The sequence below is a fragment of the Mus pahari genome, chromosome 12, assembly GCF_900095145.1.
Source record: "Mus pahari chromosome 12, PAHARI_EIJ_v1.1, whole genome shotgun sequence".
Lineage (NCBI taxonomy): Eukaryota > Metazoa > Chordata > Mammalia > Rodentia > Muridae > Mus > Mus pahari.
Genome location: NC_034601.1, coordinates 27,801,800 through 27,828,353, shown reverse-complemented (window position 1 = coordinate 27,828,353; position 26,554 = coordinate 27,801,800). Strand labels below are relative to the sequence as shown.

General features: G+C 49.4%; 2 protein-coding genes across 3 annotated transcripts in view; one reads left to right on the top strand and one right to left on the bottom strand.

The window, feature by feature from the left end:
- The window catches only part of Muc20 (mucin 20, cell surface associated), a 21,641-nt gene extending 6,996 nt beyond the window's left edge, over nucleotides 1-14,645 (top strand). The window contains exons 3-4 of one of the 2 annotated variants that reach the window (XM_021209653.1): nucleotides 258-349; nucleotides 12,922-14,645. In XM_021209653.1, coding sequence (XP_021065312.1) covers nucleotides 258-349; nucleotides 12,922-12,930 — 101 coding nt within the window. In that variant the 3' untranslated portion in view covers nucleotides 12,931-14,645. Of the gene's footprint in view, nucleotides 1-257; nucleotides 350-3,719; nucleotides 4,075-12,921 lie in introns of those variants that run through there. The other variant, XM_021209652.1, reaches the window with a different exon arrangement.
- Nucleotides 9,588-26,554, bottom strand: part of Muc4 (mucin 4, cell surface associated) — a 48,245-nt gene continuing 31,278 nt past the window's right edge. The window contains exons 10-26 of the mRNA XM_021209651.1: nucleotides 26,051-26,230; nucleotides 25,769-25,885; nucleotides 24,952-25,071; nucleotides 24,446-24,657; nucleotides 23,205-23,289; nucleotides 22,681-22,848; nucleotides 22,142-22,243; nucleotides 21,578-21,811; nucleotides 20,318-20,455; nucleotides 17,129-17,310; nucleotides 16,155-16,317; nucleotides 15,110-15,280; nucleotides 14,338-14,411; nucleotides 13,250-13,320; nucleotides 12,936-13,171; nucleotides 10,915-11,077; nucleotides 9,588-10,156 (exon numbers count right to left, since the gene is read on the bottom strand). Coding sequence (XP_021065310.1) covers nucleotides 9,961-10,156; nucleotides 10,915-11,077; nucleotides 12,936-13,171; nucleotides 13,250-13,320; nucleotides 14,338-14,411; nucleotides 15,110-15,280; nucleotides 16,155-16,317; nucleotides 17,129-17,310; nucleotides 20,318-20,455; nucleotides 21,578-21,811; nucleotides 22,142-22,243; nucleotides 22,681-22,848; nucleotides 23,205-23,289; nucleotides 24,446-24,657; nucleotides 24,952-25,071; nucleotides 25,769-25,885; nucleotides 26,051-26,230 — 2,612 coding nt within the window. The 3' untranslated portion in view covers nucleotides 9,588-9,960. The remainder of the gene's footprint in view (nucleotides 10,157-10,914; nucleotides 11,078-12,935; nucleotides 13,172-13,249; nucleotides 13,321-14,337; nucleotides 14,412-15,109; nucleotides 15,281-16,154; nucleotides 16,318-17,128; nucleotides 17,311-20,317; nucleotides 20,456-21,577; nucleotides 21,812-22,141; nucleotides 22,244-22,680; nucleotides 22,849-23,204; nucleotides 23,290-24,445; nucleotides 24,658-24,951; nucleotides 25,072-25,768; nucleotides 25,886-26,050; nucleotides 26,231-26,554) is intronic.

Sequence of the window (26,554 nt, the reverse complement as noted above, 5' to 3'; positions counted from 1 at the left end):
CCTGGAACTCACTCTGTAGACCAGGCTGGCCTCGAACTCAGAAATCTGCCTGCCTCTGCCTCCCAAGTGCTGGGATTAAAGGCATGCGCCACCACTGCCCAGTGGAGTCCTCCTTTCTGTTTGTGGTGAGCAAATGTTAGATCCGTGTAGATGCACACACATTTTCTGGTAGGAGTGTAGATGCATGTGAAGAGGGGCCCAGGCTGGAGATGAGTCGGCTGTGGTTGCATTGTCTCTGGTCTTTTCTCAACCTCCAGGTGAAGATGGAGGCTTCCTCCTTGTACGGCTGACTGTGGCCTCCCCTAAGGACCTCACTGAGCGCAACGCCAGAGAGAAGCTGATGTACCAGGTACATGTATACCAGGAGTAAGTGAGGGTCTCTTGGGAACTCCAGGGATCATCTGCAGGGCATGGGAGATCAATGACTCCATGAGAGAGCATTAGGGCTTAACCAGGGCTCTTGCCTGGATTTGATCTCACCAAGCTTCTGGTTCCTTTTCTGTGATGTGAATGAACACATCTCCCCAGCCCCAGGTCCAATTTTTTCAGGTCTTAGAAGTGCAGGTCTTTTGGCCTTTGAAAGGGCCAATGATATTAATGGGAAAGTGAGCAGAGATTTGGGTTGCAAGCAGCAGGAACCAAGGCATGGTAGTTTACTTGGAATAGTCAAGGTCTGAGAAATCTAGAGGTGGCTCCTCCAGCTTTGGAGATGGCTGGAGCCAGCAGTGCAAACACAATCATGAGATTTCCTCTGTCTCACTCAGCTCTGTGCCCTTCATTCTTCATGGACTTTCTCCATACATATGTGTCAGGTTTTACTGCTGTGAACAGTCACCATGACCAAGGCAACTCTTATAAGGACAACATATAATTGGAGCTGGCTTACAGGTTCAGAGGTTCAGTCTATTATCAAGGTGGGAGCATGGCAGCATCCAGGCAGGCATGGTGCAGGCAGAGCTGAGAGTTCTACATCTTCATCTGAAGGCTGCTAACAGCCTACTCACTTCCAGGCAGCTTGGATGAGGCTCTTAAAGCCCACACCCACAGTGACACACCTACTCCAACAAGGCCACACCTACTCCAATAGGGCCACACCTTCTAATAGTGCCACTCCCTGGGCCCAGCATATACAAACTATCACATTATAGAAGGGGCTTATCACAGCTCTAGCTACATAAAACCACTTCCTTATCCCCGAATTCACATGCCTGGTCTCATTGGTTTGCAACAGTCATGGTCCTAGTTTCATGTCTGTTGTAGAGAGAAAATAACCTAACAAAAGACAACTTATAGTAGAAAGGATTTATTTCTAACTTAGAATTCTATTGCTGTGATGAGACTCCATGATCAAACCCAATTATAGAAGAAAGAGTTTATTGAAGGCTAACTGTTTCAAAGGGTTAGCATCCATGACCATCATGGCAGGGAGCATGGAAGCAGGCAGGCATGTATGGCACTGTGTAGTACATGAGAACTCACATCTTGAGACAACATGAGACAAGGAGTTAATAAAGATGCCATGGGCTTTTGAAAAGCCAGTGACATACCCCCTCTATCAAGGTCATAACATCTCTTAATCCTTCCCAAACAATTCCACCAACTGAGGACCAAGTATTCAAATACCCAACTCTAACCCTAACCAGTCTCAATTCAAACCAACACAGCAGGGAAGTCGAAGCAGCAGGCACTGCAAACAGCTCATTATAGCACATCTACAACAGAGGGGAAAATGGATACAAGCATGCTTATCTTCTTCAATCTTGTACAGTCCAGTACCCAAGCCAAGGGAATGGTGCCGCCAATAGTGGGCGAGGCCTTCCCACATTAACTGACTTACTAAGACAACCTTGCACAGACAGGCCAAGCTGATTCAGACAATGCCTTGTTGAGACTCTTCCCAGGTGATTCTAGATGGCACCAAGTTGACAAACCTAACGTCACAGCCACCATGATTTACATCTCGAAACACATCACAAATGGGAAAAGATATGAAATAGGGATGGTAGATATCAAACCCCTTGGAGATATGCTCCAGGCAAAGAGGAAGATTGTGCTGTCTTTGAATACCAATCTGGAGAAATTCTTCTATTCCTAGACCATTAGTAAAATTCTGGGGTCAAGGCTCTTGGGGATGCTATGAATGATTGGAAGACTAGACTGGGTCAGCTCAGTATAAATGTCACAGGCCTAGCTCAGTGCTGGTCTCGTGAACCTGTACTGTGAACAGTGAGGCTAGACCTGGTGCATCACCTAAGATAATGGCGCCTCCACCCTGCTCTGGCAAATGTCTCAGACTTCAGCCAGCACCTTCCATAGGCAGTGAGAGTCACATTAGTTCATGCTCCATGCCACCTAGTAAAGGAAGAGGGGCTGACCAGCAGCTTATGTTAGGGATACAGTCCTGCTGCCAGGATAGACAGGTGAGGTGGTTGACCTTACAGAGTGGAAGTTGCTGTTATGCCTGCCGGTAGGATCCCTCAGTGGACACAAAAGAAGCCTGCCTCTGTCACTCTCTGGTCTTGTCTGGCTCCTTTGATTTTTTTTTCCCTACTCTCTCTTCATAATGTAAATAAATGTCCCCACCCCCCACATCTAATTTTTATCTTCACTTTATGTATATGGACATTTTACCTGCATGTATATCTGTACACTATGTCTATGCCTGGTGACCATGGAGATCCACAGCAGGTATCAAATTCTGGAAGAGGGATTACAGATGGTTGTGAGCCACCATGTGGGCACTGGGAACCAAACCTGGGTCCTTTGCAGGAGCAGCAAGCGCTCTTAACCGCTGGGCCACCTCTCACCAAAGCTCTTTGCTTTTTCAAACAAGGGGAGAGAGAACCCCAGATACACAGAAGCAAAGGAACAGCAGAAGAGCAGCTTTGACAGGCATAAGGGCATGCTTCCTGGGGCACTCCTCTTGCTGCACACTGTCAGTGGGTGTCATGCTTCTTCCACGTGCCGTCACAAGTGGGTTCCCACTAGGACATCATCTTTGGGCTGCTGGTTACAGGGCCAAAGTTCTGAGCAGGAATGTCTAATCAGCCACGCTTGGCTCTTGTACCCACCGATCACTACCCGGGGATATTAAGAGGGAATAAATATTCTGGTTCTCTGGATCCTCTAGTAACAAGGAGGCCCACTGGGACCATCTTCCTGAGGATTTCTGTCCACAAAGCATCAATGTTTGATGTAGGACAGATGACAGGTGTCTGTCACCAACATCAAAGTGGCAAGCACCAATCCTCACGGGAGAGAGAGACCGCAGTGGAGTGTAGAACTGATATCTCAACTAGCAACTGTTTCAGGGGTCAGAGAGCAGCCATGGGGGTCAGGATCAGGTCAGGCAGCTGAGGTCTAGGAGTGAGACCACACGGGATTGCTGTTGATTCTGTTGTTGTTGTTGTTATTCTATTCTATTCCTTTATTTTACGAAGTTCGTTAAGTGTACCGATTTCTGTTGAGGTCTGGCCAGTGGCCCAGGAGTCAGGCAGGTCTGAGGTGGGGTTCCATTAGCAGTGCACGTTTGATTACTTCAGTCCTTACAACCTTTGCGTCTTACAGAATGAGATTAAGAGCACCTGCCGTGAGTTTTAAGTGGCCCAGGAGAGGCCCAGGAAGCATTGTGGATGTCCCTCCACTGCCCCTTCTTGTCCTTGGCCTATGGTGTGCTCCTGGGCTAGGCTGGGTACCCCACGTGTTATTTTGTTTTCCAGCTCCACCATGAACTGCACGCCCGCATGCCACTTGTCCACATGTCCTTCCTGAGCATCAGGAGGGGCTGAGGAATGCTAGTTGCAGCCAGGCATGGCCTCTGTGCCAGAAGAACGGTGATGCCACCGAGGTCCGGACGCTACCAACAGACCACAGCCACGGTTCTGTGCTATGGACTCCAAAGGTTCCCATGAAGGTCAGCTGGCTCAAGAGCCCTCCCCCATACCTGACCACAAGACTTTGGTCCACTTATGCCTGAGTGTATGTGCAAGGGGAGGGGCTGGCCTCTTTCCAGAGATGTCCCTCACGTCTTCTGCCTGGTTATTGTATTTCAGTAAAGGGAGACCTGATCACTCACTCACTCATCTGAGCTCTTCTGTTTTGTACTTAGTGACCCTCAGTGTGACCTCAGAGATTATCTGTAGGGATCCCAGGTGCCTCAGATGTTTTTACTATGTGGGAATTTGGGGAGTGATTTCCTGTTGCCTGATTTGGTTTGACAATTTTTACCAAGACTTGCCCTGGAGCCTGTTGAACCTTGAGCAATCTGTATTAGTCAGCTGCCACTAGAGCAAAATGTGGGATCAACAGCTTATAATGAAAAAAAAAAAAAAAAAAAAAAAAAAGCTTATTTCTGCTCACACTTGAGATGGTTCCGGGTCGAAATAGGGCGAACCCATTGCTCTGGGCTTCGGGTCAGGTCAAAATAGGGTGATCCATTTTTTGTGTATCGAGTGGGTATGTCAGATGACAGAGGTTGGGTGTGCCAGCTGCTTGTCTTTTCCCCAGAAAGCAAATAAAAGGAAGAGGAAGGAGCCGAGGTACCGAACCTCCTTCAAGGGCACATCCCCTTAGGCGCCATCTCCTCAAGTCCCACCTACTGAGGAATTACCCTAAGGTCCAAGCCTTTAAATTCAAGGACCTTCCAGAGACACAACCAAACCATAGAGAGCTCTCTCAGGGCAGAGACCATATTTGTTCATCTCAGATCAGTACAGCTGGGGAGAACCTGGTCCAAGTGAGGGAGGGCCACAGAGAACATCAAACTGGTTTAAATGTCAAGTTACGGACTCAAGAAGTTTAAAAAGAAAGTCTATAACATGCAGTTATTCTTGCCGTAGCTCATGCTCGCCTGCCATTATTTTAAAGTTAGATGTAGTTTGTTTTTCTTCTCTCGTAAAAGCATGCCTTGCTTAAGATTTTAATCCAGAAGAGGAACGAGAAAGAGTGAAGTAGGCGGGGAGAAGAAAACCTGAAATACCAGCGCTTACATGCAGCGAATGTTAATGCGCATGTCCAGCTGCTCACCCGGACAGCCCACATAGATGTCGAGGGAGGCCCGAGCTTACATCCAGCGAGTGTTAATGCGCATGCTCAATCAGCCTGCCCACATGGATGTCGAGGGGACCCTGCACACTCAGTGCTCCCAGATCTGAAGTTCTTAATCTCACTTGCTGCGTCTCCCTCTGCTCAGTTCATTCCACTTGCACCCTTCAACCGCTCCTGCTGCTGAACCATTAGTCATTTTCCTTTCTTTCTCATATTTTATACAAGAAAATTCAACTGGCTTCTCTTCCTCGAACAATGCCCAGCACCCCACACTCCCCAGGAACTAGCCATCTCGGCAGCCATCACTCAGGTGGACTGAGATGCTACTGTCTCTCACCATGACTATAGACTCCCTGTTGGTACCTGTGCCCACCTGAACACCCGGTCTCCTCCCTGGACATTAGATGGAAACTTCTCTTCCTAGCATGTGGCAGGCCTGTGCTTCATACTCTTCCGTTTCATTCAGAGGATAAGCCAAGTTTGGGCAACAGCCTGTAGAACAGGTGAATGATGGGTACTGACTGCTGTAGCCGCCTCTCTAGTCTGCTGTCTGTAAGCCATAAAGCAAGGAACTTGGCTGTTCTTGGATGCGCCAGACCTGCTCAGGTCTTGGGGCCTTTGTGTGTATTGTTCTGTCTGCTTAGAAGACCTCTCCTCCCAATATCTGTTCAATGCCTCCTCCCTCTCCACCTCCCTCTGCCTCTCCTCAAAATACTCTACCCACATTGCCCTTTTCACACTACATACCGACTGCCATTCTTCTTTGATATACCTGATACAATCTTTTTTTTTTTTTTTTTTAATGAGACAGGGTTTCCTGACTGTCCTGGAACTCACTCTGTAGACTAGGCTGCCCACGAACTCAGAAATCTGCCTGCCTCTGCCTCCCAAGTGCTGGGATTAAAGGCGTGCGCCATCAGTGTTCGGCTACCTGATACAATCTTTATCACCAGAGTCCTTCAACTATAATCATATCCTTTGCCCATGGTGATGTCCCTAGCTCCTTGCACATAGTCAGTACTTTGTGTGTTGGAATATATAGCTCACTCTTAGAGCAATTTCTCAGCAGGAACAAAACACTGGTTTTAATTTCTGGCATTGAAATAATTACCAAGCTGCTCCATGAGTATGTTAAGTAGTTAATAAAAACAACAGATGGCTCTGTGGTTGTTCTGAATAAAGGGGGTGTGTGCTCTCAGCTGACGTCCTTGTGTTCTCAGCGTGCGGCAGGAATGAGCTTTATAGAGTAGTTGCAAATTTTTCAAACTCTTATGATGGTGTATTTGGTGTGTGTGTTTGGTGTGGTTGGTGAGTGCCTTAAACAGAAGAGAGACCATGTTGTAGGCTGAGAACATTCAAGGATGTCTCAGGTGCTGGAAGACACTCAGTGAGTAGACACCGCTACCAAGCCTAATGATCTGAGTTTGACCCCTGGGACACACATTATGAAAATAGAGAACCAGCTCCCTCAAGGTGTCCTCTGACCTCCACACACATGCTGCTCCTCCCCCTCCTGTACCCAAAATAAACAATGATTTAAAAAAAAGTCTCCTACTACAGAGTAAAGTTAGCAGGAGATGTTTATCATCAACAAAGATAACAAGACTGGATTAAAAAAAAATCGATTTGCATCACATTTAGCAGAACAGAGTGTCCTTGCTGTACAGAGAGACCAGCAGGCCAGATAGGTCACTCACAGAAGGAAGGATGTGATACATCCCATGGAAAAAGAAAATTTGACTCTGCTAGCAAAGATGGGTAAATTAATACAGTTTAGAGTCTTTATTGTGTTTCACATAGGTAGGTAAGGACTTATAATCTCTTTTAAGATTTATGAAAATTTTTAATAAGTGAGTATACATTATTAAGTATTTTAAGCATGGATGAAACTAGTACAGGATTTTGGAAGCAAACTTGACTAGTTATTTGATAATTTAAAGTCTTGAAAATGGGCCAAGGGCCAGATGGGCTCCACCATGATGAACAAGTATGTGGTAGAGAGAGGGAGAGAAACAGAAAGAGAGCCATTGTGCGCTGTGAGGAGAGGCAGATTCGGAAGCACAAATGGCAGTGAGGAACGGCCTGGTATGAGCGACTTGCACTGCCACCTGAGGCCATGGTGACATCTGGGCCCATGCTCCTGCGTAGGGCCATATTAGGATCCATGGCCCTGCCAAAACAGGGGTCTGTGTTGATGTCTGTGTCACCACCAAAGGCCACCTGGATGTTTATGTGTGATTATAATTGTGTGGAGGAGGGAGAGGAGGATCAAGGTTCACAAAAATAATGTCACTAAGTCAGCAAGAAGCAAAAGGATGTGGAAAAAATTCTCTAGCCATTATGATTCTGAAGGTATGTGCAGACAAGGTAAAAACGCCAGGCATGGGGTGGACAAGAGAGCTTGCCTTAAAAGTACGGCGACTTGAATTCAGTTCCTCACACTCATATAAAAGCCAGCCATGGCTATATGCAAGACCCAGAACTACCAGGGATGGGACAGAGTCAGGAGGACCCCTGGGCCTCGCCTGTAGGCCATCTAACGTCCTTCACAGACACATAGGCTTGTACACACACACACACACACACACACACACACACACACACACTCCATAAAGATGATAGCAGGTGTGAACCTACTTTGTTACCTGTGACTAGATATGACCTCTGAGATGACAAAACCCCAAAACTGTGAAGAGAACAATAAAATGAGAGTCTTTCCTGACAAGATTACCTAAAGCTTCTGGTCATCTAGTTCTTTTTTTAATCCCTTGACAGAGGACTGGCCACACAGCTGTGTGAAACAGTGCCTAGTAGCCAGCTCCTACGTGTGCCCCACCTGTAAATGAGCAGACACCACATCACTGTCTAGTACCTAGAAAGCTTAAAGTGAGGTATCATGCCAGCAAGCTATTATCTGCCGTCCTGGACATTTAGCTCCTTGCATAGGCCCACAGGAAGACTCCAGAACGTTCCTTTTAAGAAAACCAAGCAAGGATATTGACAACCTGGACTCTGGACTGTTCCCCTTGTCCCTCAGTGGCCCCTCAGGATGGCTCTGCTGCTTTTAACCAGTTGGGACTGGTGAGCACCCACTTCCCTTTCTCAGCGAAGCCTAGCACCCCAAAGAAGGACTAGTCCCTTTTTAACTCCAGGTGCCAAGGTGACAGAATCTAAAATTTAAAAGCTAGAAGTAAACTCTTGAAGATGTGGAAGTGTCCTTAATCTAGTTATGCTGTTCACAAAGGTAGTTCTCTGCCAGTCAGAGCATAGTGCCCCCTTTCCCTGTCAGTGGCTATTCTGGGCTTTCATTGCCTCAACAATTGTGACCAAGGATACTAGGCAAGATACAGAGTATCAAGTGTGTTACAACTTCAGATGAACAATTAAGAAAAATAAAAGGATGTCCTAAATATTTTGGGAAACATCCTTATAGTATAAATTCAATTGTGCTGGTGGCTTGTAAGAAACTTAATTTTTTTTGTTTTTGTTTTTGTTTTTTCGAGACAGGGTTTCTCCGTATAGCCCTGACTGTCCTAGAACTCACTCCATAGACCAGGCTGGCCTGGAACTCAGAAATCCACCTGCCTCTGCCTCCCAAGTGCTGGGATTAAAGGCGTGTGCCACCACGCCCGGCTCGAAACTTAATTTTAACGTAGGCATCCTCCATTTCTTATTTGCTAAATCTAACAACTCCCCCCTCTTTTTTTTTTAAATTCAAGAATAATATCTATTGGCAGAGTGCACAATCCAAGCTGTGTAATATGGTAGGTGCTTTGCATGCCGTAGCAAAGAGTGCTCCTTTGGGAGACAAGGTCTGGCTTGAGCCGGGCTGGTCTGGCTCTTGCAATCATCTCTGTGCCTCTGCTTTCCATTGTGGTTGTACACGGCCTGAGCAGACCAGGTGCTTACTTACTGATACAGTTCACAGGTCTGGACATGGGAAGTCCAAGGCCGAATGGCTTCATCTCCTTGGCCTCTAAGTGAAGTCCCTTTGGCTAAGTCAAGTGGCAGAGAAACAGAAAAGAGACCCATCTGCTATATGCAAAAGAGGCCAAGGGCACAGGCTATCCTCGTAAAATAAAAACTCACTCCCTGGGGAACTGGGGTCCTTTGGGAAATACTCCAGTCTTCCTGAATGTGACTTCCATGACCTAATCAATTTATATTAGGCTCTGCCTCCTGAAGGTTTACCTCTCCAACATGGCTGCGCCAGGGACCAAGGCTCCAGAACAGGAATCTTTGGGAAACAAGTGTTCCCGAAGCGTTGGCTGAGGTGCAGGGCTGGGAGAGACAGGAGGAAGCAAGGTCCAAGCCACTGTTGTGGTCACTGATGCAGCAGCATGGGGCAGCTGGGAGCTGTGGTAGAGCTGGGCTCCACCATCTGACTTTTCCACCCCACCCCCACCCCCACCCCCTGCCTAATATGCAACTGTCACAACTATGTTTATGAGGAATGGAAGAACGCACTGTGCCTAACGCTACAGCCACCAGAAGAAAACTGGAATGGAATCCGTAATTTGAAGGCATAATAAGATAGAGACTTTATTTAAATAGATTTTAATGAAAAGTAAACCCGTGTTATATGTAAAAACATCTTGGTAAATGTAAAGCCAGTCACATCCATTAACTCTGGTGTATGTGTGTGTGTGTGTGTCTGCACTCATATATAAGCAATATCCTCCTTCCAGATGTGTCTGTGTAGGAACCCATCCATCTGTATATTTCGCCATCATGGCCTTTTCCTGTACCCCTGGTCTACTAAACAGGTTGAGTCTGGTTTCACTCCCTTTATTCACTCTTGAAGAATCTCAAATCATCTTCATGCTGCAGGCCCTTTCCAGTCCCCCAGAGCAGAGGCAGACTGAGGGGTGGGTCCTGAGGTCCTAGGTGCAGCTGCCCATCTGGGACAGGGCCTCACAATTCTGAGTCCAAAGGGAAGGAGAACTTGTTCTTGGGGCAGCCGCAGAAGTGAAAGACCACAAATGCTAAGATCCCCAGGAGCAAGAGGGCGCCCAGGGTCCCGAAGAGGATCCCGTAGAATGCCGCGAGTTTCACACTTAGGTGCTCACACTGCTCGCCAGAGGATGCGTAGATGGTGAAGGATGGGCAGCTGGAGACAGAGAGAACGCGTTGTGGTCAGTGAGGAGGCCATTTTGAATTGAGGTCACCAATCAGAGGAGGGAGGCATAGTCTTAAAAAAAACCATGTCTGGGTAGCACATGCTACACCACCAGGATGGCTCAGAAGGGTGGCAGACAAAGGTATGTGTGCCCAAACAGCCACAAACCCTTTCCCTTATCTCCCAAAGGGTGCCCTTCACCCTCGACTCGGCTCATCTCCTTTGACCAGTCCTGAACAAGAGTAAACAGGGGACACTGGAAGACAAGCCCCTTTGTCCCTGAAGACTTAGAGCCCTCTCCTCGGGGAAGACACAGTTTGTTCATGTATGGAGGAGACCTAAGGAACTAGCTTCAGGGGTGTCCCCAGACTGAGTCCCCTGGGCAGAACTGGGACCAGCTAAGACACTGGTACTTTTCTACAAGGTCTGGAGGGCATTTTACTTCCTGGGTGCCCACTGGAGCCTCCTCTCTCTACAGTGCAGTATTCCCCATGTCTGAAATGGTTGGAGTAACCTTTTGTGACTAGCTTGGGTTTCAGAAGCAGTGCACATCTTTCTCCTCCATGCAGAGGAGTGCCACACACCCTTCTCCCACTGCCCACTTTCTCTGCTTCTCACCCTCCAGCCACTGGGGAGTCATCCCAGTATCATGTCTTAGGAGGGGACATTGCCTTCCTGGGCCTACTGTGGTGTCTCATCAAATTTGAGTTCCCCAGTGCTGTGCTTTCCTGCCCCAGGCCCCTACCCACCTGCACTGGGGCCCATCTGGCAGGTGTTCGCATTTGCCTTCATTGTGACAGTAGCCTTCACTACATGGGGACACACAGGTGACACCGTCCTGGGGGCTGTAGACCAGGTGGTAGCCTTTGTAGCCATCACATTCGAAGTACTCGTCCAGCATATCTAGGTTCACTGTAGGCAGGAAAAGGGTACATGGAGTAAGCAAACCACAGAGGTAAATTCATTCTTTTCTGTTGGGTAGTCAAGTTTCAGGCAGGTGTTTATCCTGAGAAACATCTGGTCAAGTGCCTAGGGTCCTGCATCTGTAGGTATTCAGTTCTTTAATTTTGTGTAATGGGGATCTGGAGTTCTCAACCGATAAATTACTGTACAGCTTTACCAAGAGAATGACAGTTTTCAGGGTCTGAAAAGGCCTGCAGTGGAAAGCCCATACCCAGAAGTTAGCCAGAACTGAGCTGAAACGCAGACTCTTTGATTTACTCGCAGTTAGGATTTCGGGACTTTTTAATTCCTAAGCCTCAGTTTCTTTACCTTTATAAACAAGGTATAAAAGCAGCCGTAACCTAGCTGTGCTGTTAAGTGCGATACTGCATGTGGAGTGTACGAGACAGGGCTGGATACACAATAAACCAACCCTCAATAAGAAGTAGCTATCCCACCTGGCAGTGGTGGTGCACGCCTTTAATCCCAGCACTTGGGAGGCAGAGGCAGGTGGATTTCTGAGTTCGAGGCCAGCCTGGTCTACAGAGTGAGTTCCAGGATAGCCAGGGCTACACAGAGAAACCCTGTCTCAGGGGGAAAAAAAAATAAAGAAGTAGCTATCCCCACAACACTTAAAATTTGTTACGAACACCAGTTTCAAAAATATCACTGTAAAAATAATATGTCAAAAGTAGGTGCACAATATTTGAGGTAATGTAGTCATTATTTAACGTGGAGGGTGCAAACATAGGTATGATTTGATCCCTTTATTAAAAAATTACACGTGAAATTCCCTAAGGCATAACAGAAGAAAAATAGAATACAAAGTAGCATTTTCTTTTCTTTCTTATTTGTGTAACTGCATGTTTCCTAAACTTTCTACAATAAACATTGTATTTTCTTCTTCCCTAGCTTGCTTGCATCTCTCCGTCTGCCTCTCCCCTCCCCCTCCCCCCTGCAGCTACCCAATGCACAGTCCTTGGAGAAACTTCACTTTATTGCTCCAAAAGGCAGGACGCATAAACTGGTTTCTAGAAGCAGCTCTCATCAGGTGCTGGACCCAAGTCGAATAGCAGTTTCTCTCAAGTTGGGCATAGTCCCTACCCTATTCTCTGCTCCATTTCAGAAGCGAGGGAGGGGGCTGTTCCTCTATCTCCCTTGCTCTCTGCCCAGGAGAACCAGAGGCTGCCAGAAACCCCATCCCATTTTCCCATTGGGACCATGCATTCTGGCTTGAGTTGGGCCACATCCTTTCAGAAGGAGTCCTCTCTCCTACCAGTCTCTATCCTCAGCTCAAGATTCTCCACTTGGAGAACAAGGTGAGGGGAAGCCCTTGTGTGTTCAGCACGATGACAGTTTAAGAAGACTGTGAATGGTTTTACTAAAGGAAGTGGAGCTAGCTGGGTGCTGTGGTGTTATCCCCGAAATCCCCACACGTGTGAGGCTAAGACAAGAGGATTGGGAGTTTGAGGCCCGCCTGAGCTACACAGTTAGATCTTGTCCCCAAACCCAAGCAAGCAAATGAGAAAATACACTGAAGCCATCAGGCAGCCTGGAATTGGAATAAATACCAGTGACACTTCCACATGGGCTCACCAGCTACATCTTGTGTCCCTGTTCTGAGTCTAAAAGTAGCTATTGTGGGAAATGTTTTAAACTTCACTCAAAGATTTACAAACAGCCAAGCTAACTTAACCTGCTTCAGCTGTGGACCTGCACACATTACTTTCCACCAAGGGTTGACATGACCTGCAGATCTGTCACATCCCTCTGTTCACTTCTCTTCTCTAATGAATCTCTGCACTGTCTCCAAGATAGAGTGACTCACGAGCCATCACGTCCTGGACATCTGCCCTCGAGATGGGGAAGAAGTGGACGTTCTTCCTGGCTCCTCCACTCCTCTTCTGTCTCTCCTGTCGAGCCTGCAGGAGGAAGGCCTCCATCACCGCGCCTATCAGCTGGTTGTTCAGATAGTGGATGATCGGGCCCCTGGGACGGTACTTGAAGTGGGAGGTGACCTTCCAGTGATGAATGGACTTGCTCGAGGACTGTGTTCCGGGAGAGCTGTATGGAAGGGGTACAGCGGGGGTTTGAGGAGCAGGAGAGAGGGAGAGGAGAGCCATGGGGGGTGGCTTCACTTACGTTCGTATCAGTTCCACTAAGCTGTTGGAGAGAAAAGCCCGCATGTCCAGGTTCTCTAGTATGTACGCCACCTACAATGGAGGAAGATGGGGGAATGGGAGGATATAGGCCTAATGAGGATTAGAGATGCCTCGCCCAACTTTCAATGCGGGGCCTAGGCTGCTCTCTTCATTCCCACCCAGGCTCAGATCAGTGGTTGGTCTGGGTCTTTGCTTAATAAAAACGCAGTGGGTGAAGAGTGCGGCATTCTTTCCCCTCTGCCACAATGTTGCCAGGGGAACATGTGAGATGAACATCTCTGCTCTGTCCCTGATCCCAGTCCACCCTCTCTCCTCATATGTACCAAACACAAACTCTTCAGCTAAGCCCTAGAGATGTCCAGGAGCCAGAAATGTCACCTGTTATAGCCAAAGAGCCTTTGGTCAAGGACAGCAGATGAATGTCACCAGACCTGACTCGTTGGGATTTAATGTCTCTGGCAGTCAGGGTATTAATAGTAATAATCACTTTGAATTATGCCTGTTGTGTCTCAGTGCTAAGTGCTTTTCACTATTATCATTTAAATCTTGATACAACCTACTACTTACTATCATCCACTTTTATACACAAAGCTGCTATAAATAGCTTGTCTAATTATTGCTCCTGCTCTAGAGAGAGGCAGGGTAGAGTTCCAGGTTCCTGTGTATAGGAGTCTAGAGTTCCCGCCATTCACCAATCTGGCTACTTTGCTTAATGGAGATATAGACAAGGTCATGGTATCAGAGGAGTCCCCGTGCCCTCTGGGGAATCAGGGAGGAGGTGACTTCTGCCACAGAGCAGCCAGAGAGTATGAATCATGAGGGTACCCCAGAGGGACAGACTGGAGTGACATGCCACCAGAGATTCTTCTCAGGGCAAGCTGGTGATTGTAACACATTCTGTGGTCTCTAATCCTGAAGTTTCCTGGCATCCTAGGCCCTTTGAACAGCCCCTGGGCAAGAGGCTCCCCCTCTTTGGGAAATTAAGGTCGCTGAAGGATGTGTAAGCTACTTTACAGTCCCTTTGGGACCCTTTCAAGTTCCGCTTCCCACTGGGAGCCCAGCACTGACCGAGGCATTGACGTCAGCGGCGGAGGCATTTTCATCCTCCCTGAGAGAGAGCATGATGGTCCTCAAGGGAAGCTCTGGAGGTAAAGAAGACCCGTCTCAGGCCCGTGGGGTTCCCAGACTTATCCAACATCTACCCTGTGCAGCTCGGAGAGACAGCTCCGTCCACCATGGCAAGGTCACTGAAAGCTAACGCCCCACTGCTCCTGTGCTGGCCAGGCCTGTGTAACCGTGAGCTTTTCCACCCGCCCACTTTCTTTCCTGAAATGACAACTCTGAGACTGAATTATTATTAATAAATACTTAGGCCGAAAGCTTTGGTTCCTTCCCGATAGCTCATAACGTATTCTATTCTGTTTCACCACGAGGTTGGTTACCTCTCCTCAATTTCATGCCACCTTCTTCCTAAGAGTTTGGAGCAAATCTCTCTTCACTGACTATCCCAGAAATCCCCTCTCTGTACCAGAACTTCTACCTCCCTATTTCCCGCCTAAGCTAGTAGGCCAACAGCATCTTATTGACAGTTGATGCTTCCACACACCACACACTTCTCTCTACACTTCTGAGGCTTCTTCTGCCTCCGTCTGTCCTCGGCAGATGACCGAGGCCCATGGTTCACACCGGGAGAGCTCTCCTCACCATGTCCTCGAGCCCCAAACTCACCACCTCAGTTCTGATCTGTGCCTTTGAGGAACTTGGACCTCAGACACTGGTTTTTCCCATCATCCCCCAGACGTGAGAGACGACTGGGGCTGGCAGGAGCAGTTAGCCATACCTTTATAGATGGTGGGAGTGAAACTGTTCCCAGCCAGGAAGCAGCGGTTATCAGTGAAGGCAGGGGGACAGGTGCAAGTGGGCCGGCAGTCAGGAGCCTCAGAGATGTCGCAGTGGCCATGGTTATAGCAGTAATTCACAGGACAGGAACGGTTTCGGCAGTTCTCCAGAGCTGTAAAGGGAGTAGGGAAATCAGCCACACCGTGACGAGGCAGCTGATGGGTGATGAGCCGCCTGGTGGAGCCTAACCCTAGGATATCTTGTTTGGTCCCCCTCCCCCCAATGCTTGCCCATTCTGTATTGTGCTTGCCACTCTGAACCCCACACTGTCTTCCCCACATCTTCCCCAAGCGTGTCTCTGTGAAGCAACCTTTCCGTCTGCCAGGCGAGTGGTTTTTCTCCTCTGCGCGGGGCATGGCTTGCTGACCAGAGCATCCTGGCCAGTGAGGGACCCAGAGGCTGGTGGGAAAAAGATGGCTGTCTGGTTCCTTCCCTTCTCCCCGCACATCTGTCTCCTGGACCCACCTACTCTGGAATCTGTCCAGAAGGCGCCAGTCTCCTGGTTGTGTTTGGCTGCCTTAGAGGATTGGAAAGCTTGCACTGTCATCTCTGTCACGGTGACTACAGTGGCTCAGAGGAAGAGTAGCAGACGCATAGGAAAGAACCCAAAGGAAAGCTGAGATTCTGAGGTCCCCACAGCAACACCTCCAAATGCCTTGACTTGTCAAAGGCAGAGCCCCTGAGCACTGATACTCTGAAGATGCCCAGGTACCTGAGAGCCTGGCTTGCCTCTGGTCAATTAGCCTTATCCATCAATCTTTCCCTATGTTTTCTCCAGCAGGGTCTTGAGGCTGCTCTGGTCTAGGTTCATCCTCGGCTTCTCCATCCCCTCCTGCATCCCCACACTATCTCTCACCCCTTTCTAAGTCCCCTCCCCCCCCCGTCACAGCTTCTTATCATGAGGTAAAAGACATGTTGCTAAAGACAGAAACACCAGAACCCTTGACCAATCACCTGGACCTCCTCTTGCCAGGGCCCTGCCCCACGCTTACCACAATGACGTCCATCTCCAGTCATGTTTGGAGGGCAGGCCTCACAGCCCTTCCCAGGAATGCAGTTCACGTTAGGGAAGCACGGCTCATCACATGGGTCCTTAGAGCGTTCACACAAGCGTCCAAAGGTGTCCCCGTCACACTTGCAGCTGGTCACCTAAATGACAGCAGGGCTGCTGGTGTCCACAAGCTAAAGACCATCTGCCCTGACACTTCTGAAAAGCCCTGCTGTCTCAGCCCCTCCAGCACTGTCCTGAACAGGCCAAGACAAGGCTACACAATCCCCTGCCTGGCCCTGTAGCAGGCTCTCAGCTCCACCACTCTCAGAGCATACCTCCTTCTCTGAAACCATTGGTAGAGTAAGATAGGGGGAGAAACAGAGATGGGGAAATAAAAAAGCAAAACCTCAAAGCAGAAATAAGGCAAAATCTGTGGACTTGGGTCAAGAAGCTTGACCACAAACACGGAGAGAATCTTCTCCAAACTGAAGAAGGTACACTTCCTCAGATTGAGGAAACAGCCAACAGGGCTGGGAGACATAAAGCAACACCCCACCCCCTCTTCCCAACCCCAAAGAGAGGTGAGCTACTGTCTCTAATGCTCTATCATGGCTTCTTGTGGCTGAGCATGGTGGGCTCAGGTCCCCTGGTCTGGAAGGAGTCAGGGCCGCTACGCTGGAGGCTACAGACCTCTCTCCAGAAACACAGGTAAGCCTTCCAGTCCTACATCTCAGTGCCATGGTGAGGGACCATGGGGGAAGGCTGAGGTGAACATGTTAAGCCTGATCGAATGGGAGGTGCTCTAAGCAATGATGAAAGTTCCACCTGACACACGTGTTTGTAGCCCAAGACGGCCCCTGCACCACTCACCCACCACAGCTCCACCCTCTCCCTACACACACCTTGCCCAGGAGAACACACTCACAGCATCCCTCCACTTGCCCGCCTCCGCCAGCCTCCACTACTCACCTCAAGGGAAGAGTTGCCCTCTCTGCTGGTCTCATTGTACAAACACTGCTCCTCTTTACTGCAGAAGCAAGCCACGGTCTCGGGCTGGAGTACCGATGACAAGTTAGTCCTGACATCCCTCGCTAGAATCTCCAGGGTACACGCTTCTGGGGATGTCGGTGTCCACTGCAAACTCCCGTTTTCTGTCCAGAGAAAAGGAGACCTCAGTGTCTGGGGGAACTCTCTGCTCTGTGGTCAGTGCATCCTGGCATCTAACATCCTGACTACGGAGGTGGTCCTCCCACACCCTCAGACATCCTTCTGAGCAGAGCTGGGATTTCCAGGTGGTCATGCTCCAAGCTGGAGGGAGGCAGCACCTGCCGAACATGCTGGGTGTAGGTAGAAATATACATAAGGGAAGGCTACCCACCCCCTAACAAAGAGGCCCCTGAATGCATCCCTTGCCTGTGGCTGTACCAGGATGGGTCATGCTGGGGACCAAGCATGGTCCTTTTAACACATCCCCAAACTGCAGGGTGGAATAGCTTCACCTCCCAGCCTCTCTTCTGCCTTCTCAGCATCCCCTCCTCTGACTTTCCAGGGCTTGGGTACCTCACCAAATGTCAGATTACAGAGAATAAAGAACAGCTTGAAAGGAACTGAGAGTAGGGGTAGATGGGAGTTAACTTCACGCCATCACTTTCCAGGATGCCCAACATGGCAGAAAGCCGTGTAATGCCACTGCGTGCCAAGGTCGTGCCATAAGGAACAAAGAATATGTGACAGAGTGACCCCTCTGTGCCCAGAAAAGCAAAATGAGACAGTTTGGCGGTCAGGGCCCAGAGAAAGGTCCCTGGTGATTTCAGTTTAGCAAAGAAAGTCACCATCCCTTCCGACTTTGGCCCTTTAACCCAGCTGTCAGCCCGGGTTCTCCGATGCCACTACTAAGAAGGGAAGATGGGCTGTGTTAGTCACAGTCCAGAAAATCAGACAAGGAGACCGAAAGCCAGATATACATGGCTAATGGCCGTAAAAACAACAAAAAGTACCAGTGAAGCTATTTGTAAGTTTTGATCTCATTCCACAGTGTGTCATTCATTCAATAGATATGATAATGCTTTAAACTCATTGGTTTTATTACATTTATTTATCTTGTGTGTGTGGGGGGGGTAGGGGCACATGTATTCATGCCATAGTATTCATGTGGCAGTCGGAGGACAACTTGCAAGACTTGGTTCTTTCCTCCTACTATATAGGTCCCAGGAATGAGACTTAGGTCATTAGGTTTGGTGGCAAGTGCTTTTGCCTGCTGAGCCCTCCCACTAGCCCTGAAAACTAGGATGATGATGATGATGATGATGATGATGATGATGATGATTTTTTTTCAAGGAGACAGGGTTTATGGGTGTAGCCCTGGCTGACCTGAAACTCCCTTTGCAAGCCAGGCTGGTCTTGAACTCAGAGATCCGAGTGCCTCTGTCTCCTGAGTTCTGGGATTAAAGACGTGTACTGCCACCACCAGGCTAAACTCGTCTTTTTAATGTTCATACTTGATTATTCTAATAACTTGGTAAATGCTACATGATGGTTAACAATGACGCATATAGCTGTGCAAGGTGGTGCATGCCTTTAATTCCAAGCGGCAGAGGCAGGCGGGCAAATTTCTGTAAGTCCAAGTCTAGCCTGTTCTACATAGTGAATTCTAGGGCAGCCAGAGCTAGCTAATGAGACCTTGTCTCAAAAACCGCATGTTATTAAATGGAAATAAAATGACCTTTATATTATTTGTGTGTATCCAGAGTCAGTCTACCCATTCAGTTAAATCTATCTAAACTCGGGGCTGGTGAGATGGCTCAGCAGTTAAGAGCATCCGACTGCTCTTCCAAAGGTGCAGAGTTCAAATCCCAGCAACCACATGGTGACTCACAACCATCCTTAACAAGATCTGACTCCCTCTTCTGGAGTGTCTGAAGACAGCTACAGTGTACTTACATATAATAAATAAATAAATAAATCTTTAAAAAAAAATTATCTAAACTCCTACTGCTACTCACTAGGGGAGGGGCCGCCCATCTGAACTAAAGGCATTCCTTTGTTTTCTGTATCCCAGACTGGACTTGGTCTCATGGCAATCCCCTTCCTCCCAGCTGTGAGTACCAGTCTTCGGAAATGCTGTCTCTCGGGGGCTGGAGAGGCAGTTCAGTGGTTAAGAGCATGTGCTGTTCATTCAGAGGATGGGAGTTCGGTTCCCAGCACCTGTCTCGGTTGCCTCACACTGCCTATATAACTCCAGCTCCAAGGGGATCCAACACATCTGGCACCTGTGCATACCTCTACCCACAGAGGCACATAGTTGAGCTCATGATTCCAGGTTTAAGTTCATCAAAGAGGGGAAGTTGGTTAATCGCCACATCCAAATCAGCTCAAAGCTTGGCCCATGAATCGGTGCCATCCATGTTCATGGGTCACCATAACTGACACTCAACACACCCCTCACCCCTGCACCAAACATGCCCACAGGGCAGCCTGACCTAGATAATTCTTCACTTGAGACACACACACCCCTTTTCAGGTAATTCTAGGTGGGCTAAAAAACCCCATCACACTTGTTCTGAGGCCGAGGTGGGAGAACCTTAAGTTTCTTTGTTGCGTAGGTTACATAGGAAGTTTCAGGGCAGCTTGGCCTATTGTAGAAAGAACCTGTCCCAGATAGAGTGAGAGGGAGGAGGGAGAAGAAGACACACACACACACACACACACACACACACACACACACACATACAGAGAGAGAGAGAGAGATAACAAGATGAGAGTAGGGTAAAAAAAGAAAAATGTCAGGCTAGAGAGATGGCTCAGCAGTTAAGAGCACTGATTGCTCTTCCAGAGATCCAGAGTTCAATTCTCAGCAACCACATGGTGGCTCACAACCATCTGTAATAGGGTCTGATGCCCTCTTCTGGTGTGTCTGAAGGCAGCGACAGTGTACTCACATACGTGAAATAAATAAATAAATCTTTTTTTAAAAAACAAGAAAGGAAAGAAGGAAGGAAAGGAGGGAGGGAGGGAGGGATGGAGGGAGGGAGGAAGGGCAAAATGGCTGTTGGTCCTGAATATTCAAATAAAAAAAAAAAGGCAGGACACTGTACAGAATAAGGAGATGTGAGACAGCCCAAGGTGACTTCTCCCATCCTATTGCTAGAAGATTCGTACCAAAGAGCTTAAAGCCACTACAGTTCTTGGAGAGGCTGAGTGTGACATCCTTAGAGTTGCTGGTGACCTCAGTGGTCACTGTCCGTCCCTTGTAGGCTTGAATCTTGCTGCTGCAGTTGATAGTGGGTGGGTACTGATCTGAAACCGAGAAGCACAGAGACTAGTTATTCACAGGGCCCTCTCCATTCTTCCCTTTTGGCTCTTTCCCCATGACTCTTCCTACCAGTCCTTACCAAGCCTGCGGCCGGCTGCTAGGAGCAGAATTCAGTCTTCCTCTGTGCTCTGCAAATGGTGCAGAGCATGCTGGGTGTGTGCTGCCCACTGCCTAACCTTCAGACTCCCTTTTCCTTTCCTTTTCTTTTTGTATGTATTCCTTTAAAATTAGAATTGTATTTCTATTGTGCGTATGTCAATATTTTGCTTGTATGTATGTGTGTCGGTGTGAAGGTGTTGGATCCATTGCAACTGGAGTTACAGATGGTTGTGAGCTGCCATGTGGGTGCTAGGAACTGAACCCAGGTCCTCTGGAAGAACGGCCATTGATCTTAACCGCCGAGCCATCTCTCCAGCACCTAGTCTCCTGAACAGAATGCCACGCTGGGCCTTGAGAACAAACGGTCAGTCCTACCCTTGAGAAAAGCTGAAGCCCATGAATGTGGTATGTAGACAGACATTCCATTTTCCCAGAAAGAGAAGTCAAGCTCTCTCAACGCTCTGTATCTCAGAAGCCTGTTATTTCCATCCCATTGCATATTAATAAGTTTCACCAATAGATTTATTGAGCATGTGATATACAGATGGCCCTAATCTCTATAGCCATGAACATGTGATAGAAAAAGAGACCTAAGGGAATTATAAATTATAAAATGCTTTTACTAGTTATAAATGCTAAAAAAAAAAATCAGGAAAGGGAGTGTGAATAAACGTGAAATATAAGACACTGCGGTCTGGGGGCTTAAGAAGGCAGTGACCTGCCTGTGACTGTCTGTGGAGAAAGCCTTGTAAGCAAGAGAAAGGCAAAGTTTCCAGTGAGCCAGTGGGGTGGAGGGAGTGGGAGGAGAAGGGGGTGTCAGGAAAGGAGTTCTGGGAGGCAGAGTGCATAGGGCAGAGAAGGGAAGGCTGCTGCCCATCAGAGGCCCTGAGGTAGCTGGCCCATTAAAGGAATAAAGATGTGGAGCTTGAGGGAATGCCATGAAATGGGGGTCCTTGTCTGCTCCCCATCTCTGGAAAGGTCTCCCTGACCGTCCTTGTGTCACTTACTGAGGGTATCATTCACGCGTTGGAATGCATCAAGGATGGAGATGGTGCTTTCTCCAATCGTTCTGTTTCTCGTGACCAGAACATCAAACATGCACTCCGTGTCACCTTTGCACCCAGAGGCCAAGTCTTCACCTGAGGTGCTCTGATTCAACAGTTGGGACAGAAAGATGGGGGTGAACTTGGTAGGCAGCGGATCTGCCCTCATCCCAAGGAGGCCTGTCCCGTTGACTTGCCCTGTAACACAGGAGGGCGGTATGAGACTCCAGTCATAGTTCACTTGTGCCCACCCTGAGCCCTCTGTACATGGCTTTGTGTGTAAGGGGGTGGCCTGGGGGCTGGTAGGGACAGGATGACTTCAGAGTCTGGAAATCCCTGCTTCAGTGAGTGAAGACCACCTGCCCCACTCCTTCCTTCCTGGAAGAGACATGCAGCTAGGGTGGGAGCAGGGGACAGACATGGGACAGTGGCAAGGTCTTGATGCATAGGGTCCCCCAAACACAAGGGAGACAACACAGCAGCTCCCTCGCTGACCTGCCCCAGTGGCCTGAGGACCCCCAGACTCACAAGTCATTCCATAGTAGAAAAGGGTCTCCTCAGAGCTGTTTGAGGGGATGGTGGAGCCATTGGGCATCCTGAAGTCATCTTCTGGATTGTCATTCCACACTCCTGTGGGACAGAGCAGGAGGTTCGCCACCATAGGCTCCCCTTCTCCCAGGAGCATTCAACAGGGCAGCTGCATTTGTCCCAGGTCTAGGGTCGGTCCCAGGAGGTGGGAGAGGACCATGCACTCATACCCTGCCGTTGTGCTTTATAAAGGGAGAAGAAAGCCAAGAAGGGGGAAGATGGGAGGAAAGAGGGAGACAAGACTAAAACCAGGAAAAGTAGGGAGGGCGAGGGGAGGGGAGGAAGGGGACACTGAGCCGCCACGTTCCCCACAGCATCTCCTTCATGTTCCCTTAAAAAATGCCGAACGGGAAATTAGCCTAAACAGTGTGTGAAGCAGCTCCTCTCTGTGCCCTAGGGGACTGAGGAGGAAGTGGGCAGGACAGGGAAGTCCAAGGGAGGGTTAGCTGCCTTGGTACAGGCTGAGCTCTGCTTCTTACCCAGAAGGCCCGCTGTGTGGTTGCGATACTCCTCTGATAGGCTAGAGGAGGCATGAAGGATGTTGGAGCGAGCAATCACAGAGATAGTCACTGTCCCATCAAAGTTGGCTGAGACTTGGGAGCCATTTTGGGTCAGCAGAACACCGGTGGTATTGAATGTGGGCAAGCCTGGAAGACAGGACAAGTGACACAGCAGCCGGCATGCCCCCTTGGACTCGGCAGCAGTGACTCATGGCACAAAGGGCACTGGGGTATCCTGACCACGCCTCAGTTAACAACCCCACACCATCCAGACCAGCCTCTAGACCCTTCTTCCTTCTGGGGTAGGAGATGAGGAAAGCTCTATGCCAAGGCTGGGTGAAGGTCTTCCAGTGGAGCAGTTTAGGGACAGCAGGTGGGGCAAACATTCTCTTCTGGTTGTTGTAGCCTCTACCCCCCTCCCAAACTCCCCAACCTCCCTGAGCACACCACTCCTGGGGGCTGAGGATGTAAAGTGGGGCACATGCTGACATGACGGAGCTTACCTTCGGTGTTACTGGTGTTAAAGGCCACAGTCTGGTTATTGTATACAACTCGGATTGTGTCACTGGGCTCAAGAAACCACTGAACCTGGAAAAGAATCGGAGGAGGCCTAAGCCCAACCAGCAGGCAGAGCAGAGGCCTGGAAATGCGGCCAGACATGCAGACATAGCCTTGTCAGGGGCGGAGAGCTCAGTGGGGGCCAGGCTGTCTCACAGCAGCCTCGTGGAGCAGATAGTACCCTTGTCCCCACTGCGTCTTAAGGCAACAGTGACATCGAAAGCTCACTGGTAGCCCAGCGATTGTGTCAAGGCCAAATAGTAATAGATGACCATTACTGTATCATAATCCTGTCACTTCTGGGTTTTACACTTCTCTCACCACTATAGATGTGTCCCTTTGTTCCAGGATGTAGGATTACCATGAAAACACATCTCTGGTTATCTCTGCGTGAGTGTTTCCAGAGATATTTAACTGAGAAGGGCAGATCTACTCCAAATGTGGGCAGGATTGTTGCGTGGGCTGGGAACCCAGACTGAATAAAAAGAATGCTGAGCGCCAGCATTCCTCCCACTGTGACTATGGACACAATGTGTCACAGCCTCCTCACATACTCCTGGTACCATGATGTGCTGACTTCATCCATAAACTGTGAACCAAAAGAAACCTTTTGTCCTAATTAGGGTTACGATTTCTGTGAAGAGACACCAGGACTGGAGTGACCCAGGGAGGGAAGGGTTAATTTGGCTTATGCTTTCACATCACTGTGCCTAGGAACTCAAGCCAGGCAGGAACCTGGAGGCAGGAGCTGATGCAGAGCCCATGGAGGGGTTCTGCTTACTGGCTTGCTCCTCATGTCTTGCTCAGACTGCTTTCTTATAGAACCCAGGACCACCAGGCCAGGGATGGCACCACCCACAATGGGCTGGGCCATCCCCCATCAATCACTAATTATGCAAATGCCCTGCAGGCTTGTCTACAGCCCAACTGTATAGAGAGGCATTTTCTTAATTAAGGTTCTCTCTTCTCGACTTGACTCCTACTTCGAAGTGACAGAAAATTGTCTAGCATGCCCTTCCTTCCTTAAGTGGTTCCCTGTCGTGTACTTGGGCACAGCAGTGAGAAAATCAGACAGTGACTCTCTCCTCCTTTCTTTGTACTCTTCCTCTTCCAGTGTCCAGCTGACGGTCTCTGAGGGGTTCCGGGGAAGGGATTGCAAGGATACGCTGGGTACCCCCTCACTTACTGTGATGGGAGACTTCAGGATGCTGGTGGTGTATTGAGCTGCAAAGGCAATGAAGTTAGTGGCCTTGGCAGTGCCAGTCTGGGCAGTGCGGCCCTCCAGCAGGAAGGAGGAATTTCTGTCCTGGGCCTGGACCAGCAGGAAGTCTCCCAGCCCATTGAAGGTGAAGTTGGCATTATCCAAAGTGGTGATGTGGGGATCACCAAATGTCCAAGCTAAAAGAAAGGAGGTTACACATTAGCCGATTAGGGCCATGGCCTCAGACTCCCAGCAGGTAAGGGCTTCCATCTCGGTTGACTCGAGCTTGGGCAACTTCTCCAGGCATCCAGAATCTACCCCAACGTCTTCTTCCCTTGTAGTCCCTGGCCTCACCCCTTTGCAAAAGCCATGTCCGAAGTCCCTCTGTTCGCTGTTAGCTTCACCCAAGACCTGTCAACATCACCCCTGTGGCTGCAGTTCTGTCCTAGGAAGTTGATCCCTTGCTAATCCACCCCAGCCATAAGGCTCACCGGGCCGTGGGGGCCGGTACCCAGCGCAGCTGACACGGGGCCGCCTGAGCTGGTACTGGACACAGAACGAGGGCTTGTCGTTCCAGCGGCAGCACCAGTTCTGCGCCTCCTGCTCCTTGTCTGTGGAGAAGAACAGTTTGTCAGAGGGCAGGGGTCCTGGGGAAGCAACTGGCATGTTTGGAAGAGTACAGTGGTATCCGCGACAAGAGCATATGCCCTTGGAGTCAGGCGTGGCACAGTACATATCCTTCTGTGCCCAAATGGCTGCCGGTGACCAATGATCAAATGACATTGGATGTCCTCGTTGAATGAATGGTAGGGTTATTACATAGCACATAGTACAAGCCCTCAGAGAGTCAGCAGAAGGGAGAACAGAGACGATGGCATGAAGATACTAGCGACTAGAGCAGTCCCCAGGGTGGGCAGATGCAAGCCACCCTGCCCTATTCACCTCTGTGTGCCCTGGCTCCCTCGGAAGGCCTCTATGGTGAAGTGATTCTAAGTCTTTCCCCCCAAAACATCCTGTTAACATGGAACCAGAGGATAACGTCAAAGTAGGCCCTTTTCCTTGGCCTAGAAAGATTGTCCACTTTGGACTGAGGGCACAAGGCCAAATGAAGGTAGAAGAAGACACATCCTGCCTTAGTCGGAGAGACTACAAGGAAGATGGCAGCTTCTGAACTTCTCAAGATCAGGGGATTGGGACCAGAGAGAAAGCAGCAGAAGCATTGGGATCAAGAGGCTTCATCCGGAAGCTCCCATAGCCTGCCTTAGAAGAGCCATGGGCCAGGGTTGAGATCTCCAGGAAGATACTTACCAAACTGCCAAGGACTGTGCATTCTCCAGCCTTCTCGAAGCTCTCCCCAGGTACCATAGCTGCAGCACACGCCCCCTCGCCCGGAGGAGAAGCTGCACAGCTGCCTGTCCCACCAACCTGCAAAGAGAACAGACATCCTCAGGCCCAGGGGCTTGTGACAGGTGAGATGGGAGGGGCTGTCTGTGTGGGGGGGGGGGGCTCAGCGTGCCCGAGAGAGGGCAGGACAGGTGTGAGCAGAGGTGATGTTCCCTGGGCTTCTCGAGGGCAGGAAGGAGGTATCACCTGTGTTGATGCGCCAGAACCGAAAGTCCCGCTGTCCCTGCTGCCAGGAGCAAGGGCAGGAAATGGAGCTCCAGCCCCAGCTGGGCTGCTGAGGCTGACTCTGCAGCCACCGCAGACACTTGAGCCGGTAGTTGGGCCGCTCCTCCGTGTGCAGCCTATAGACCTGCAGTCCCCGGATGCCTGAGGAACAAGGAAAGCAGTGCTTATGACAGGACATGGGCTGCAAGCTCAGCTCCAGCTTCAGACTCAACGCAAACTCATGGCTGCATCCTTCCTCCGGGTCCTGCCTCTCTGGATAGCGCTTCCTAGGAGGGGACCCACTTCAGAATGGCAGTGATTTCTCTCCAGACCACCTTGAACATAAACTCCAAACGCTTCAAATCTTGGACCTTAGGGCAAAACTCTGGGACAGGAGCAGGGCAGGGGGCATTACTATGATCCAACTTGACCTGCCTACTACTTTCTCTCTCTCTCTCTCTCTCTCTCTCTCTCTCTCTCTCTCTC